Source organism: Amia ocellicauda, chromosome 5 (genome assembly GCF_036373705.1).
Source record: "Amia ocellicauda isolate fAmiCal2 chromosome 5, fAmiCal2.hap1, whole genome shotgun sequence".
Classification (NCBI taxonomy): Eukaryota; Metazoa; Chordata; class Actinopteri; order Amiiformes; family Amiidae; genus Amia; species Amia ocellicauda.
This window is the reverse complement of record NC_089854.1, coordinates 4,622,653-4,641,577: the sequence shown is the minus strand read 5'-3', so window position 1 is coordinate 4,641,577 and position 18,925 is coordinate 4,622,653. Positions and strand designations below refer to the sequence as shown.

General features: G+C 44.5%; 2 protein-coding genes across 2 annotated transcripts in view; both read left to right on the top strand.

Moving 5' to 3' along the window:
- The window catches only part of kif21b (kinesin family member 21B), a 53,487-nt gene extending 47,294 nt beyond the window's left edge, over window positions 1–6,193 (top strand). Inside the window, exon 35 of the mRNA XM_066703394.1 lies at window positions 721–6,193. The gene's annotated coding sequence lies outside the window, so the exon portion shown is untranslated. The remainder of the gene's footprint in view (window positions 1–720) is intronic.
- Window positions 6,194–14,104: 7,911 nt separating this feature from the next.
- cpne5b (copine Vb) overlaps window positions 14,105–18,925 on the top strand; it is a 101,716-nt gene continuing 96,895 nt past the window's right edge. The window contains exon 1 of the mRNA XM_066705685.1: window positions 14,105–14,706. Within this exon, the coding sequence (XP_066561782.1) occupies window positions 14,597–14,706 (110 nt within the window). The 5' untranslated portion in view covers window positions 14,105–14,596. The remainder of the gene's footprint in view (window positions 14,707–18,925) is intronic.

The following is an 18,925-nucleotide window of genomic DNA, read 5'->3' as shown; positions in this document are numbered from 1 at the left end:
TTTCTGCTCCACACCAGCCCGGCTCAACCCCGGCCCCATTAACGGGCTGAGCCGCAGAGTAATATACACGTCGTTTCTTTGGGTGTCCGCTTTGCGAACTCCTCCGGTTTGAATTGATTACGTAACTCCGGCGCAATAAATCCTCTTTAATTGCGGCGAGGTGAAGGTCTAACACTGAAAGCGCTTGTGTATAATGAGTTCTGTGAACTTAATGGCTTTGCACACAAATAAAGGTAATCTGAAATAATATGAACTTCCAGTAGTGAGCGAAGTATCACAATACTCTGATAATCATGTTATTCCAGGGGGTCTAATTTACTGCGGCAATTCCCCGGTCAGTAACTCCCCGTTGCACGAGATAATCTTTGTGCATCAGTTTGTATGCAGAGAAAAGTAACGAGTTGGCGATAAACTTTTCCAATCATTATTTTGCATGTCTAACTTTTTAATATTTGATTCCTTTTTTTTTTTTTTTTTTTTTTCCATAATGATCTCAAAAAGAAACTGACTTTTTTTAATCCTTCAGAGTCGTAGCTTTTATCATCTAGTATTTAATAAGTTGGGCCTTTTCATTTTTTTTTTTTTTTTTTTTTTTTTCCAATTTACAAGCTGGGTGACAGGGTTGTCCCTCTGACGAGCCTTACTGTCAGTCGAGCGATAGCCTTCTGCTGTTCTCTGGGGATTGTGACTGACTCTCTCTCTCTCTCTCTCTCTCTCCAGTGACATGTCTGTAAAGGTCTGGCGTGGGAAGATTGGGAAGGGGAGGTGAAGCTGTTGATCGGTGGATCTGTTGATGTTCGGAGGGTCCACCACTTGGCTCTGAGGCTGAACCGTAGGAGAGGGGATGGGATGGGAGGAGAGAGGAGAGGAGGAGGGCGGCCTCTCCTTTCCCTTGTCGCCTGCTGGGGTGCTGCAGCAGTACACTCGATTGATTTCCATCTATCTGGACTGCGCAGTGAGATCGATCATCCTCCCCAAGGCGTATTCTCACGGATGGTAGAGAGGTGGAACAGGGATGTGGCAAATGACTGCTACTCAAGACATCTGATCTTGTAGTCCGACTGATTATTTTACCATTATTCTTATTGTAGACAACTACCTTTGCACTACTGCAAATTGTTGGGCCATACCTTTGAGCAAAACGTGATCTGCAGCACAGACGTGTGGGGGTTGGGTGACGGAGTGAACCCCTTAAATGCAATCTGATCTTACCGTTCTCGGATGACAACGTGACGAACACTTTAACGTAAAGCTGGACAACTCCGTATTTAGGGATGTCTGTAGGACGATCCGCACAGGTTTCTGATGTGCGGAACTGGATTTGGCAGAATTTCGAAGTGCCATTTTTTGTATTTTGACACGGGCATCGCTACAGCTTCCAGACCTCAGTGTTGACCTGCTGTTATTTATTTAACTGTTTTGGAAAGAGGGGAAACATCTGACTCCTGTCATCTGCTCAGAGTCGAACTGAATGGGAGGTTCAGGGCGGGAAGATGCACAATTCACACTGACCACACCCACATCCCGGGAGTGACGCTTCTTACTTCTGTTCTGATTGGCTGACGAAAATCATCATCCTTGGATTGGAGGGAGTCGGCCTAGGAGAATAGATTTCTCTCTTTCAATCTGTTTGCACACCATTCTCGACGGACCTTGCTTTGGTGATGAGAGTCCTTGCCTTTCCAGGTCAAATACCATGAAATAGTTGTCCGGAAAGGCGAAGAAGGGAACCAAATGAGACGATTGCATATGTTGTGTAGCACCTCTGTGCTTTGGCTCCTGCTTGTGTGTGTGTGTGTGTGTGTGTGTGATGACAGAAGCACAGTGCTGAACACAGACAGATCTCTACTGTACCTGGGGTTTGCAGCTGGATCCTGTCTTCAGTGACCTTAATATTTTCTTGGTGCTTTTCCAACCTTTTTATAGTCACAAAGTACAATAGCCTCCCTGCGTTTTCATGTGTTCCTCTGAGAAAAACTAAACAACACAAGAAAAAAAGAAAACGCTGCCCTATGTATCTATTGTTGGTTTTCAGTTATTGTTTTCTGTGAATTTTATGTTAGCTACCTCAAGCAGACAAGGAATCTGAAAGGTACTTGTAAAAACTTGACCGTTAAGTTAGCTCACTCTTTTACCGTGCCTGCTAACTCTAGGTGTGTTTATTTCTTGGACGTCTCATTCCAGTTTAAGGACTTTCTCTAAAATGGTGTCTTCTGGCTTGTGCCCGGCTAAGCTTTGATTGGAAATTACAGCTGTAAATAACTTTTACTACGCACACAGCCCTACTTGCGTTGACGTACGGCGCTCCACTGCACGGCACGGACCGGCAAGTTTATATACCGTTCTCAGCTGCTCTGGAAGCGCTGCAGGGAGGGTAGGGCTATAGATTACTTGCTCTCATTGCTTCCCTGACATTAAGGCTTTTATACTTCAGCTCTGCAACAGCGTGTCACTCGCATATCTTTTAATCAGTTTGTCTGTCCGTTCAGGAAGATTAGATTCGTTCAGCTACAGGATTTGGAGGCAAGGCACTAAATTCCTACCAGAGGGTGAAAGAGGAACGAATTACATGCAATTTCTGAAAACACCCGCCACCCCGTACAGCCAGAATCAAGCAGCCTGTCGCAAAGTTAAAAACAAACATCAGATTTATCATTTACAATTGGGTGTCTGCGCTGTGACGGTTCAGCCGCTTGACCCTGCAGTCTTTACACATCTTTTGGGGAACTAAATCTAGAGCACGCGGTTCTGTAGAATGCACATTTTGAGAAATATTGCACAGCCTAAATTATAAGAGGGCGATATCTGTGTGGGAAAACATGTCCAATTTAATTTCACACAGGGAACTAGATAAAAAATAAACAATCGAAAGTCTGCTCGGAGTTACCTGATAAAACATTCAGTCAGCTGCGAAGTGGCTGTGGCGTTTTGATTATCTGGGGGCCATGTGCTCCTCGGCAGATTTGTGCATGACAGTGCTCCCTTGAATATATAGGTCGTTCCCATTCTCCTCTGGCTTGCCGATCTTCCGAACCACAGATTTACAGCCTTTGAAACATTTCTATCTGGATATTTGCCGCCGGGGTGTCAGTCCTTCGTTGTGGATTGCCCCTCAGACAGTCGGTCTGTCGCCGTATGGAATCTTAATGAACGGCACGTGTTGATCGAAAAAACAAATTCATTCCATTTCCTCTCGGCGTGTAGAAGGAAGCACAGTTTCACGGGATCTAATGACTTATAAACGGGCGCTGTTGATGTTCAGCAAAAGACAGGAAGAAAGAGGGGGAGAAAGAAAGAGAAAGAGGAGAAAATAAATTGGTCAAGATTACACTACAATACCTGTAGTTTAGAGCTGAGGAACCCTGGTCCTCAAGGGTCACAATCCTCACGGTTTTGTAGGTCTCTTCAGATCCCCACTGGTACACACAGTGTTTGCATGGTTCAATTTACTTAATTGGTTCAATGAAGTAATGGGGATTGGAACCAGAACTAGAACACATTGTGACCCAACTGCACCTGAGTTGCCCATCACTCTTATAGGTCCTGTAGTTTAAGATGATATTGATTGTGGTATAGAGACAAGCTCGTTGGGTCTCTGTTTGTGCGAGTCAGTCTTTTTCTACAGAAACCAGACAGGGGTGTTCCCACGGACCGCCAGAGATGATATCATAGACATGCTTCTCCTATAGACGCCAGCTACCCAGCATCCTCCTCGGATCGAGGCGTGGGCCGTGCCGTTGCTGCGCAGGCTTTGCGAGTTGTTGTTTTTTTATCATTTTGTACCAATTGATTCCTTAAATGAAACTAAAGAATTGCTATTGGTGCTAAAGGACGGTGGCGCCTGCTCCCTGGCGCCGGAAGATGGATGTAGCCGGTGCGGGGGGCCCATCTCCGCCGGGACGCCCCCGCGTGTGGCTCGCTCGTGCCCGAGACGTCGCAGCGATCCTTGACAGCTCTGCTTAGACGACTCATTTGTCTCGCTGCGGAGACCACTGGAAGCTGACAGGCAGACGCTACAACTGGAATGGATTGGGCTGTCTGTTTCTAAATGCCTACATCTCTAGCTGTGCCAATAAATATATCTGTAGGTGCTTTCAGAATTAAAACGCAAGCTGTTTTGCAACACTTGAATTTCTTTTTTGTACAATTTTTAATCTTTATTTTGTATTTATTTTGTTTTGTTTTTGTTTAAATCATTGAGCCAGTTATCAGTCAGTACTGTAGAGGAAGCTAGGTAGTAGCTTTCCCAAATGAGCAAGCTAAATGTGACTTAGCTGTACAATAACTCTGTATAGATCTGTGTGTTTCTGTTATTCTGTATATAGACGTGTCTGTGCCTGCTATCTATGCTGTATTGAGTTGGAGGGAGGGTTGGGGTCTCTTTTAAGAGGCTACTGACACACGGAGAGAGCAAAGTGGCCCTGATGTGACAATTTAGTAGATTGGTCCTGGAAAGTTCAAATGTATTCATCCTGTGGTGGGCAGAATTATCATCAGCTGCCTTTGGACAAAAGTGTTGTGTCTCATTTTTCTACGTGTTTGGTGACCTGGGTTTGCATCTCCTGTTATGGGGAGGCACCAATAATACAGAACCAGATCCTAAAGAGCAGTCCAGTTAAACCCACATCATTTGCAATGCTAATGAGCGTATTTTCCACTGTGTTAATTAGTAGAGGAAGACATTAGGGATGTCCAAAAAACAGGGGAGACCTGCATGCTCCTCAATTTAGGAAAACCAAGACGACGCACAGTGTGTTTACTACCAAACCCAAGCCTTATTAGTTTCTTATCCTCATTACATTTATTGGCCTTTTTAATTTCGCACCAAAGATGGGCCGGAAATCAAGGACAGTGATGGTGTGATGTCTGCACGACGGACCCTCTCTCGTCCCTGTAAATGGACCCCGGACGCTCTCGCTCTCCCGGTTCCGGTCGTTGGTGCGAGAGGTCTGAGCATCTGTTGGTCTTCTGAACAAATGCTACTGCCTTAGGGGGAGTGCTGCAGTATGCTCCAGGAGCTTGGGTCTCTAGTCTTCACACACGGTCCAAAGGGTACCGTGCGATTGTGTGTACTGTCAACACGTTGCAGTGAAAGTTTTGTGACTGAGAAAAGTGTGGTGAGATACTGGAGAAAAGTGATCGACTACCACTTACAGAGGCACTGGGATCAATACGATGACCTGAGACTAGAGGTTTTTCTGGAGGTGGGTTGTGATTGAGGAACATCGACCTGTTCAGTGCATTCTTAGATTTTGTGGAGAACCCATTAACAATATTATCAATGCCGATGCTTTAAAAGGTGCTCAATAGGAATCTTTGTGGGAGGAGATGATTCACACTGGTTGCACTGCACTTGCACTAAAGATGTGATTTGAAGTGAGACAGGATGTGAAAAGTTGGGAAAAGCTTTCAAACCTCATTTTGACCTCGACACAGCACCTTTTCACTTCGATTTAAACAAACGCTCCCTTTGTGGAAGCCTGGATGTGCCAGATTAACTGGGATGATGGAAAATGTTGGTTACATCTGCAACACTTTACGACTCTTAGGAAGATGGGTTTACATGCTATGGTTATGTTTAGATTAGGAAATGCACTGAATTAATGTAGTTGTGGTTTTCATTTTCATTTGTACTGCATATTTATTAAAGGGTTGAGCAGCTGCAGCCATTACCCGTTTGATCTTTGACTGGGAAACGGCAACTGAAGGCTGAATGCATGTTGATAAAATGGGCTTCTGGGCTCTAATTCAGCTGATGCATTAAATTGGATTCTGATTATATTCTCTTAGCGTGGGAATTGAAAACTACATTGCAAACAGTGTTGATGCTGCTATGTGCTGTGGACAATTACCCCTGCGCTGCCCCAGTGCTGTGTGTAAATGTCTCCAGATTGTATGTGCCAAGTCCCATTTGCCCCGGTATCTCCCTGAAGGAAAAATGGCATCGCTGAGCAAACTACGTGCTGAGCACTGGTTTAGTGACAGGGTCAAAGGTGCCTTTTATTGCACAGAGTTTAAGGAATGTAAATGTTTGTACAGATTTAATTAAATATTATTGTTGTGTGTGTGACCAGACTGTATGTACAATATTTGTAAATACTGTAAAAACCTTTATTTAATTAAAATGTTTTTGTTTTTAAATGTTTATTGTTCATGATGTGAAAGTAAAACGGAACAAAACTTAAAACTGGAATTATGTGTGTTTGTGTATTTATTCAAGAAAACCTCTTCATTTTGAGATTTAAAGGCCTGTTCTTTGTGGCTCTGAAATTACACCACTGTCAGGCACTTTGGGGAAGTGACAGCTTCTATAATGTTGTAGGCTACAAACAAGTATCGTTTTAAATGCAATCTCCTCCTCGTGAACAGAAATGGATTACAGAGTGAGCTGTGATGTCGGCGTTGCTCTTCCTGGCGTTTGTGCTGCAGCTCTGATCCGTCTGCAGCCGGCCGGACAGGAACGAGAGCGCGGGGGATGAGAGGGACCCTTCTCGTTGGCTGGTCAATGGTCAACAATTACCTGAGAAGACCGGCCTTCCAACCCCGTAGGCCCCTGTCCTCACACCTCTGGGATAGTGCGGGTGGGTTTTTGTGCTCTGTGGGTATATTCCCCCCCGACCCTTGTTTTTTTTGTGCAATCTGTGAATGAATAATAATACATGGCTTCCTTTGATGTGGTGGGCACAGGGACAAAGCGGCCCGTCGACTGTTACCCACTGACTGAACCCCAACGGGCCCAGCAAGATCTTCCCATTACAGGGCTGAGCACGGCCGGTCACACTGAGCCGGGACGTGCAGCCAAATCTCTTCATTTTGTCACTTGAGTCTTGCCGGTGCATTAATAAAACTACAAACGGCGGTGTTCCTGTAATATATTCTACAGAACGTTTGTATTAATGTTGCTGTTGCCGTTTCTCCACCTGGCAGAGTGATCCCGTGCATAAACACTCGAACTTCGAGATTTAGAGCAGACGGAAGTCTCCACTCCAGCTGGGCTGTTTTATGTAGAACAATCCTCTTCAAAAAGAGACCCTTCTCTTACATTTGCATTTCTAATGAACTTAGATTACTGGAGCGCTGCAGGATCATGATGGATTGCTACATCTCTCTTTCTCTCCATTTCTCTCTCTCTCTCTCTCTTGACAAAATGCCTTGGTTAGGTGCGGAGACAAATCTCCCTTTCTCTCCCCGATAAACTCCTGAGGGCAGGCAAAATAAATAAAGAGGCCGACTGCTGCTTAGAGAGCACGGTTTGTTACTGAGGGCAAATCGAGTGATCAGTGCTGGGCTGTGTATTAAACTGCAGCTTAACTCGTTTACTGAGGTCTGCGGTGGAGAGCAGTGATCGGACAGAAGTCTTCTGGCTATTTGAAAAGCACCAGGCTGGTTTTCCTTGTTGCTCTGTGATTACAATACAATCTCTACACTAGTCTAGCCTCTGGCTTTGCTTATTTGCAAACCTCCTACTGGTATTTATATTTGTTTATATATCTTTTGTATTTTTTGCTCAGCAGTCCAGTGAAGTGATGCATGTTAGAGTATACTCAAAATATACCTTCCTACACACGGGAAGTGATGCACAAAACTGAGCTGTCTGTCGCAAGTGTTATTAATGTCAAGTGTGCTTTATTTCAATAAATACTTTTTTCCCCCAAGTATCAGTGTGGAGGAAAAAACATCTATTAATTGCTTTTTCAAGTCAATCATATCAGTTGTTTATATAGCTTTCCAATTTTAAATGTTTTTAATCAGACTCTGTTGGACTTTGCTGCAGCTCAACAGGTGCTGTGTGTAAAGGACCACACCTTCAGTTTTGTTACTTTTATGATTTATATTTAATTATATGATAATGAGGGAAGGGGAATGTGGGGATGAGGGTTACAGTGGATTTCCAAACCAGAGATACAATGCATCATAAAACACACAACCTCTTTGACCCCCCACCCCCCTAAAATCGATCCTTTGTGTTGAAAGTTTCACACTGGGGATTTCCAAATCGTCCGCTGTAAGAACAAGGAATTGCTAGGATCGTGTCAAAGGATTATTATGTTTCCCCTCTGGAGAGGCAATGCCAGAATGGGTCGAGTCCAGGAAGTGAATTTCCATTTTGTATTACGGAAAGGGCAGCAAGACGGTCACGTGCAGAACGGAAAGCAGCCGAGCGGGAAGGTAGTCAGTCTATTTGGAGTGATCTGTCATTCCGTGTGGGCTTCTGTCAGCAGTAATTAGCTGGGGATTGTTCCCGTTGTTGTTGCACCCTGTTCTGTGTTCAGCAGCTTGTGCGGTGTGGGACGGACTTGCTGCTCTCACTCACGTGCGCTGACCAGAGCCACAGGATGGATTCAGTACAGTGGCTGAACAGAAATCCCTCAGCATGTCCCCTGCATGGGAAAAACGTCCAGCCTCTGAACACGGAGTCCCCAGATCATAGTAGGGACGCTTTATCCATCTCCCTCTGAAGGCACAATGCTTTTTGCAGCAGACACAGCATTATAATTTCATTCCTAGAGAGGACACAGCCCTTGGGAATGGACCTTGAACACTATGAGTATAGACTGTTTAATTGTATATCTTACAGCATCCCATTGTCCCTTTTTCTCTATTTATTTATTTATGTTTTTTTTTGTATCTCACCATTTACCAAAGAAGGTTGCCAACATCCCCCTTCCATCTCATCACTTCTTCTTCTTCTCTTTCCTTTGTTTCTCCACCCTGGCCTCTTCCTCAGGCTTCTCTGGCTCTTTCCAGGGCAGGTAGTTGTAGGAGAGCAGGGCGGTCAGCAGGTAGGCCAGCATGCCGGTGTAGCCGCCCAGCAGCAGGCCAAGCGGCTGGGCAAAGACGAACAGGCAGAAGACGTTGACCGAGGCGCTGTTGTCCAGAAGCACCCGGTTCTCCTGGCTGGCCCTGAGCACGCCAAAGAAATACACCAGGGCCACAGCAGGGTAAAACGCAAGGTCTACCATGACTCTGTAGTGGAAAAGACAAGCTGTGTGCTTCTGTTACAGCTCCTGAGACATCGACCTTTCATCGCCCAGGTAAAACATTATGCAAGCGCATCCCCCGTCCCTCCCCTCTTCCCTCTTATCTCAGGGCAGTTTTATTGTACCTGAGGTTTAGTTATCTTTGGTCTGTGAATGGACTTTATGCATGCACACTTTATCTTCTCTTTCTACACATGAATAACCGCAGTGCCTGAATAGACAGTAACGAGTGAAAAACTGCAGTGAGTTTCCTACTTTGAAACCGTTTCTTTTTGCACTTGCGCACGTTCTGTTGTCGAGGAATACCAGGGTATAACCAACCCCCTCGTACCACCCACCCCATCTTAAGTTCCAGTGTGTTTCAGGCTTTACTCACCCAGGACATTGTGGGGGCAGCAGGTTATCTGCAGTGGGAACACATAAGTGATGATTAACAACCAGATCTGACTGGCCAAGTTTCTCTTGCTTTTGATCACTCCCTGTGCCACGTTTTTGTGTCTTTCGAGGAGTAGCTAATGGGATGGAGAAGGCCCCTACCCTACACACACTGACTTCACTGACTGAGTTGTTTTCACTGCATGAGGAGTTTGCATGCAGAGGGTCAAGTGCTGAGTGCTGCAAACAACACAGAGAGAAGGGGTGGGGGTGGGGGGGCATTGTAGAATACAGCAGCATGGGGTTTGCAGAACCAAATTAAAGCCATAGATCTCTCTTTTCTCTCGGTCAGCGACTGCCAACCTTTATTTCTATTCAGATCTCCGCTGTGCTTTCAAATATGCATTACTTGCAAACCCGCCTACACATATATCTGGCTGCTAGGGCTGCGAGGCGCGGCAAAGATTATATACTCTGGGGGGGACTTTGGCCTATTAAATTCAGATGATTGTGAAGCGATCATTTTGTGTGTGTGGGGGGGGGGTGGGGGGGGGGTAGAAGTGATCCAATGTGAGAAGGTTGAGCTGCACAGCTTGTTAAAATTGATGTGTAGAGCAAGCTTTGAAACTGGGAAGTGGGTGCAGAATTTGCAGGGGCTGTGCAAACAGGGAGAGAAACAAACAAACAGAAAGCAATCCCCTTTTAGGCAGCAGGGTCCTGTCCAATGGGATCGTGGACTTGCACATGGCTCATCAGCTTGTGTCCATGTCTGCAGCTGCTGTTGCTTACTGGTGAAAGTCTCTGATCATAGCAGTAGGTAGGCTGTGCAAACCAGGCATGCTTACTCGAGCTACAGAGACTTTGTGGGGGCAGCGGGATGTGTCAGCCATGGGGTTTATAGACTGCGTCTGTATCCGCTAGCACTGTCTCTGTACACTGAGCTGTAGATGTTTGCCAAGGAGTTGGGCGGTGTGGGGGGTGGGGTCATAGAAGAAGGAGTGTGGGAGTAAGGGAGAAAGTGGGATTGATCGATGATCTTTTGCTAAAGAGCAGCTCTCACTTTCAAGGCAAGGAAACAAACAAACAAACACGAGCTGTACGCCAAAGATAAAGCAGGGAAAGTCAATTGAAACCCTCAGAGGGAATGACAGTTTGATTTTTCTTTGTTTGCTGAACAAATTTCTCACTTCCGCGAAAAAAAATAGATGTAAATGTAGCAAATCATTGCTTATGGGTGGAGAGGAGATATAATTTGGATGCATTAATGGGCACAAATACCACTCTCTCTTGTTGAATAGCAGCATACTGTGACTGTACAGAGATATCTCGCTATCGTGTCATTTGTTTTTTTCTGTGGGTTTGAAGCATACTTTCTCTCTGCATCCATGACAGACTTAGTTGGGAGATGAACATAAAAAAAAAAAAAAATATATATATATATATATATAAAAAGTAAATCTGCTCACAGCTCTGTCACAGTTATTCCTGCTTCCCCAAAACTGTTTGCCATTGATTTTCTCCCTTAAAGCAGAAGGGATTCTGAAATTAATGGAAAAGGCAAATAGGCGGTGTCACTCCAGGGTAATCAGCAGGATTTAAATGATTGTGTCAAACTGTGCCAGTAAGGGTCCCAGGCTCCTCAAGAGAGGGTCTCACATTCACCACCCATCTCATCTCTCCCTGCCACACCACCTCTCTCTCTTAAGAGGTCCTCTTCCAGTCTTCAGGACCTCATATCACACAGCTCTGATGTCGTGGCTGGATTTTGGCTGACCGATGGCTTTAATGAATCACACTGACTGCTCTCCAAGATCTCAGGATACAGAAAGCACCACTGACCTGTCAGTGGCTGTTGTATGCAGTTTTGACAATGGAGCAGTCTTTAGCCTGGACAGTGGTCCCCTTTACGCCTCTTTCATAGCATCCATTAAGTGAGTAGGAAGTAAATGAAGATGGCTTTCTTTTTATTCCTTAAGAAAATGGCACACCTGCAAGTGAGCATTAAGAGATTGTGAGGAAAGGATCTCTACGTCCAGAGAGTTCAATTCTTCTAGGACAGATCATTGCAAACCCTCTCCCTCGTGTGTCTCAATATACCACTGCGCTGCAATGAAATAGTTAAATCCTGTCCTTCAAAAACTGAGCTGATCAACTCCCTGGCACTCACCAAAGGATTCCAACGATGAGGTCACAGCTTGTGCCAGGACTTCCTCCCCGGATGCCCCTCCCTTCCCAGTCATTCACATACAACCAGCTAATCAGCCACAACACCCACCATCGCACACTGGCCATGCTGAGCTGCTCTCTCACCATCCACAGCCCTCCATCCATCTATATCGCAGCTCATGCAGTATGTGTCAAAAGCTGCAGCAAAAACATTTGTCACACACTCGGTCTCCAGCTCAACTCAGTTGGCGTTTCCAAGTTACAGCTCCTGCTTTGTTAACTAACCTCTGCCTCAAATGCCAGAGCAGTGGCCTAAGTCTCAGGACAGTGGACAAATATACCAAAGTCAAATGGTCACAATGTATTTAAATAAGGGCAATAGAGCAATAGAAAGAACTCAATTAATGCCAGGGAAGACATTTACAGGGTTTATATTTTCTTTAGTCGGGTGTTATCAATAATATACAGTCAGACTCGCATGTTACACGTTTCAGTTGGGTTATCGTTTCATTGACCTGGCTCAGATCAGAGCTGTAATTATCCCAGTTTCTGAAAGAGCCTGAGAGAGAGCTTTTCAATGTGCAGATGTATTTACTTTATCCACAGTTTTCTGTGGAACAACACCCACGAGCGCCTCTATCCATCTTCCTTCCCCTGCAAACCTGTTGTCTCTGTATCAGCCGGAGAGAACAGCCACATCCGTCATTCAAGACACGATTCAGCCGCGGCGCTGCTCCGCTAGCTCTGACATGTATAGATACGGGATCTTTAGGGTTAGTGGTGGCGGGGACAAATAGAGTGGGATCATTATTATTATAAACTTTACTTGATAACATTTTGATGCAAATGCACCATTGACAATATTTGATTATAAAAAAGAGGAGGCATTAGCATTGATATTAGGATGTTATCTGTTGAAAGAAACTCTGCCTCCCACTCCTTCTTGCAGCGCAAACGAGAGAGAAAGGGAGACCGAGGTGTAGATTGAATGTAAAAGGAGGGTAGATGTGTAGGTAGAGACACATCGGCCTGCTTTAACCTCACTCGCAGAGCAGAAGTTACTGGATAACTGTTACTGGTTAATGATGCTCTCCTTCGCCAGGAATAGCGTCTCGTCAAACACCGAACCGCCTCCCCCTCCTAATATGAGTTACTGTAGTCCCCGGCTTAAACTCTTTTAAAATGGGTTTGTCTGAAATGTCACTGCTTTTCTGTACCATATTAATTTAATGATTTCTAATTTGTTCGATGCGTTCCATGCACAACATTTGTTTGATAGTTTAATGATTTCGAATTAAATCGTATTAACATTTCACTTTTGCAAAGCCGAGCACTCCGTTGCTAAGTATACTGCACATTGTGGCTCCTATGGCACAGCAGCGCAGTGCGGCCGTGCCCGACCTGTTTTCATGTTCTAGCGGTACAGCAGGGTTGTGAGGTATTAAAACATCTGTGATATGATGGCCATGTGGTAAAGCAGATATAAACTGTGTGAACTGAAGTGACACAGTCAATGCGCAGGCCCGGGAGCTGTCCACGCTGCGGTGCTGAAACCGGGACAGCGCGCCGCCCGTCCGCTCCGCCCGCCGGCCGCAGAGCAGCGCCACGGCCCCTCATCAATACGAGCTCTCTGTCCACGTTGTGCCGTTTTGTAGTCCCCAGTGCGGTGCGGTTAGACACGGTGCGTTTGAACTGTAGACAATAAACAACTGATGTATTTTTGGGGAGAAAATGGCTCCCTCAACGGATAGGCGGACAAGGCAGGCCCGATTTAATTAGAATAATAGCAAATAGTTGATTCCGCTCTAACACAGCGCTCCGGAGATGGGCAGCCGGGAAGACACTAAAAAACTGAAGAAGTTTTTCTAAAGAGCACACTGACATAGAGAAGATAAATCCCTTTGGTTGATTTGGCAACTACATGACGTCAATGAGGTACCCAGACTTTACCACAGACTTGTCCTGTGTCTTCTGCTCTGTCTACGGCCGTGGACACAGTCCTGCTGCAACAGAATGTGTGTGGCGTCTATATAGACCTGTCCCTTATGGCTATGATTTCTTATTTATTATTGGCCCATGCCTGCTTATTTTTCAAGAAATACGGATATAATCATAATCATGACACATGATGTAATCTGATTATTATTTATTAATGGGGAGGGCAACCACGCAATAAATAATACATCCAAGTGAGCTTTAGCTGTCGTTCATTGTCTGCACTGTTTATTTTTCCATATCGCTGCCTTTCCAGGCGTACAGGTGGCTCCCACTGTGTGTGTGATTCGTGTAATTTCTCTGTGCTGGGGGTTAAGTTGTGTACTGGTTTCGGGAAGCACAATAATGCGTTCCTTGATTGTTCAGGTGATTGTTGCACACAATACGCAGGTGGGCTGGCAGGTTACACGTCCCCCTGGTCTGCACCTGAACACCCCACCGCATCACCGTCGAATCAAATACCTTAAACCCTCAGTAAAGCAGGAGCGCACAAGCAAGACCCTTCCCACTTCGCCCCTCTCAGTAGCCTATAAAAAACAAAACAAAGTGGAAAAAAATCTACATCGAGCAGAGCTGAAAGGAAACGAAGCTGGTCTGGATGCGGATTGACTGAAGAGCTCGTCAGCAGGAGCGCAGTAGCACCAATGGGGCAGGATTCGCGGTACAGCGCGCTACAGTATGCAGGAGGGGTGGAGTTCCCCAGCTTTTAGTCCCCACACTGAGTATTACTAGAAGCAAGCTTTCCTTGCAAGAATACGTTGAGCTCCTGGGCACCACAAGGAACAGTTTCCCGCTCCTGTGCAATAGAGGCAGCGTCGCCCGACTGCGGCTCTCTCTCCCATTGGCGCGGGCAGCCTGTTTTTTCATTAATATTATTTTGCCAAGGACCAGATCAGCTTTTGGAGCTCCCTTATCTTGGTTTCTCTCCCTCTCTCTCCCTCTCTATCTCTCTCCCTCTCTCCCTTTCTCTCTCTCTCTCCCCTGTCCCCCCCTCCCCCCAACACATTTTTATCTGATTGTGGGACTCCTAAGGGGCAAGGCTGTGTGAATCCCGGAGCTGCCCTGAGCCCGGCGCGCTCATGGAGGGAGATGTAATGGACAAGCTGGAGGACATGGCTTCAGTGAGCGAGTTCGACCCGATTACGGGCAACATCCCCGCCACCAAAGTGGAGATCACAGTGTCCTGCAGGTAAGGAGGGAGGGGGGGCAGGGTCTGTCTTCATAAACCCTTGATCACTGCCTATACATCGTATCTGCGCTCCGGTGTCGGTTGTGTGCGACCTGCTATAGCACAGATAAGTCAAGTGCATCTTTGAGTATAATCTATTATCTTCCTGTCTCCCTAGACCTTATCTAGTCATCTGCAGGACTGATCAGTTGTAGTTTTATTACCTCTGCCCTGCTACACTATATAAGGTACTAGTGAGCTTGTGTCGTATTTCTAGTTAAAGAGGAGGAATACCACAGGATATCTACTGTAAAGTTAAAAAGAGACATGTTTTGTACTACAGCAAGGAGGGGTAGAGAGAGAGAGGGAGAGAGAGAGAGAGATTGTATTGGGAACGCTGGTTATTCAAGTCTGCTTCGGAATTCTTCTGAACATTTTACAATAATCACACGTGTTGTGTTAAAACGACTGGGTTAGAGCTTGTTTATTACATTTACGTATGCTCTAATGATTGTAACTAAATTATCCCATGTGTATGCGTTGGGGTAGGTCTGTCCACAGAGGCTGACATTAAACCCTCTGTGCTTCATTATGGTACACGTGGAATATGAAAATTAATAAGTACATATTGCAGTATGGCATTTGGGAGTGTGTGTTTGTTAGCTTAATTAAGGAAGATAACGCTTTCACAGATTATTCCAAAAAATTTAAAGCAAATCTTAAAACAAGATTTCTCTCAAATAGATGAATCTCATCTCGACTTGTGGAAATGTTTCAAAAGGCTTCAGGGGAATAATTATCAAAAAATAAGAATGTAATTGTGCTTGCACATAAACCTTGGTATTTAATGGCATTTTCATCTTGCGCAAAAAGAGAGAAAGGATAAATTAACAGGAGGATGTATCAAACGGAAAAGGGTATTTTGTAAAATTCACAAACACAATTATACACACAGATCTCGGTAGAGAAACACATTTTTCTTGTTTGTTTGACTTCATTAGTAGTGAATGCAATAGAGAGTGAATAATAAGGGCAATAGGGTGTGTGTTGAACAGCACAAATCACCACAGACAGCTGCTGTGTGCAGCCCGGCACATAGGGGGCGGCACAGACCTCCAGAGACCTTGACTGGATGTTTGTTTTCTTGCCAAAAATTCAATAAAAATAAAAAATTGAATATTATTATTATTCATAATATAAATGTTTAATGATCTCTTTTACATGAATATATCTGAGGGCAGAATATTTAGCAAAAACCTTATAAACAACATTAATGCATATACACCCTGTAATTACGATTTTTCAAAATTCAATCCTGCGGTATGGTGCCTTTAAATTGGACGTTTCCACGCGTAAAAAGCCCATGAACGCCGCGACACAGTGCGTAGCTTCGGTCCAGCTTTCCTGGACATCGTCAGTAATCAACCATGTCTCAGGGGCCTTGACCCCCCCGCTTCCAAGAAACATAATCTGCACAGTAAAGGGTTAAGCGACGCCCCACTGATGTTATGTAAAACATGTCTGGATTGGAGCCTGAGAGTGCATCACCCCAAGAAGTTAATTAACTAATACAATAATACATCATCATTATTATTACAATGATAATAATACAGGGCTGATACTTATGCCTAAATCTGAGTTGCTCTTCTTTTTTTATTCTGTTGTTCCATCATTTGTATTTGGTAATTCTTTTCTTTCTTTTTTTGTTTTTCTCTTTCTTACTCTCTAGCTGGCATTTGTTCCCCCTTATTTACTTATAGACTTACTTATTCTTATAATCTGAAACCCCATTTATTTCAGGCAGGAGGACGTGTGTCTGAGGGAAAATTGTTCTGGTTGGACTTTTATTAGAAGCCTTTAAAAGCAATCTCTCTCGTACAGAACCATCTCCCATCAAATCCCCGGCCACGATGGCAGAATCAATGGGCTTTGCTATTGATGTTTGACCCCAATCATCTCTAGAGGAAATTGTTGATAGAAACATAAACGGCTTTCCATTAAGTAGCCGTTTCACAAGCAGCGCCAGAGACTCACCCAAACGAAGACCCCATTCATCCTGTGATTTATTTCAGCACCCCCCCACTTGGCTTTCTAAGATGAGCAGCAAATTAGCCTGAATAATTATCAAACACAGGCATTTATGTCATGAGAGAAAACAATGCAAATATGCATTTAACCAGTCAGTGACTCATTCATATTGTACACTATTTTTTTAAAAAGGAAACAGAAGTAAACGTACAGATAATATCTTAGCAGAGTGTGTATACAAGTTGTGCAACCCTTCTTTAAGAGGCCTGTTGATTGATTCTGCTCGTGTTCCTATTGATTAGCTGCCTCGGACAAATGCTGTTGCCATGTCTTTCCTTTGCAACCGACCAGAATTGTGTTTTTCATTCACTTTCCATAGTATTCGTCTAATTATGCTGGACTTCAGTGTATTGGAATGAGCAACAGTGTGCTGCCCTGTCTTTGTCAGTGTGTGTTTGTGTCTCTGGGGATGATGTTTCTAGTGTGACTCTGTGTCTGTGGAGAAGTTGTTTGGTCAGACTAAGCAAGTCCTTTGGTGGAGCAGGTGCAGTCATTTGCCTTATTGTTAATAATGCAGCGTGTGGCACATTGCACTGTGACTGGCGAACGCATCTTCGCACTATTTGTTCTATAAATAAAGTACCGAGGATATTGTTGCTATTTCTGTCTAATAGGGGCCCAACAAGAGTCTATTGTGTGTTTTTTCATGCTTGATCCCTACCCAGTATCTCCCACTGCCCCTTCACTGCTGTTGGGGTCCGCTGCTTCCTAGGATTTCTCCACAAAATAGAAAAAAGAAAACAAATGTGTTCAGTTCAGTGCCTCCTGTCTTTTTCTCACTTGATCACAGTAACAGCCGAGGTGGATATTTATTTATTTATTAAAAAGGAAAAGCAAACTCCCCCCCCAGTCTGTGTGGAACTCATATCCCATTGCTTATCTTTCATTTCCTTTCATTTTTTCTCTCTTCCTTTTGTTGCCTCCGAGTTGTTGTGAACTGAGTCAGGTGAGGAATCGGAGAAAGTTGTGCGTTTGTGATTTTTCAATTACGATGAACTTTCTGTGTAGTGGCTGGACCGCAGAGAAGCAGGTTACTGAACTGCACAAAAGAGCCCTTGAGGAAAAACGCTTAATCCGTGTGACTTATTTTAATTTTGTTTTATGTCATCCTCCAAGGACAGAGATGGAAGTATAAGAGAACACGGGCAACATTCCAGATCCGCTTTCGAGAAGCATTTGCATTCTGCTCACATGTATGAATTCTGATCAGAGACGCTATCCTGGTCTTTCCTACATCAACTGCCGTGCTGCTTTAATTCCCTGCTAGTAAAGCCTCTATAGCTAAGACTTTTGTGTTCCTCCATGCTGTGTCCAGGATGAATTCTTTCTCCTGTTGTCTACATGTACACACGTCTTCACAGCTGGCACATTCCCAGCGCTGCGTGGACAGAATTAGACTGCTGTCTGTGCTGTTTGTTTCTACACCGATCTGACGATCTTGTGCTTCCTTAAGGGGTCAATGGAGTTTCTTGTTCTTTGCCCATTCAGTGCGGTCACTCCTGTGGTTGTGTGTTCAGTCTCTCTGCTCCTTCTCTGTGGAGACCCACACCCAGGGCAGAGTTACTCCCTTTTCAAGCCTAAAAACCTTTCATTTAACCCACAGCAAGTGACACACCCCAATATTAAAGCAAAACGTTGACCTACTCAGTGGTAACAAATTACAATAATGGTGTTTTTTCCTATGAGTCAGAAGGAGAGGCTTATCATAAACACAACCCCACCATCAAGTTATGACCTTTTGTTATTTGCAGTGGACTTGCTGGTGATGTTTTAATCTGGGTCCAAGGTATATATTTTTATTCTTGTTATTATGCTGTTTGGGATGTTTGTTGTAGGAACCTGCTGTTGGGGGGTGGGGGGGGACAAAAAAAAAACAAGAAAAACACAGCATGTAAACAATGCCCTGACCTTTTCCCTCTGCCAGAGAGCAGTGTAGTACAAAGCCTGCAGTAAATAAATAAACAAAACACACACATCAAAGCAGATCCATTCTCTCTGTTCTCAACGGGAAATGCCCAGTGCCATCCTGTATCTTATTTTTCTAGACACTTGGAAAAGAAAGACAGTGCACCTTCTTACTCAGTTTCAGCTGCGGTAAAGTGTTGAAGACTAGCTTTGCTTGCTTTTATCCATCCTGTGAGACAAATGATGC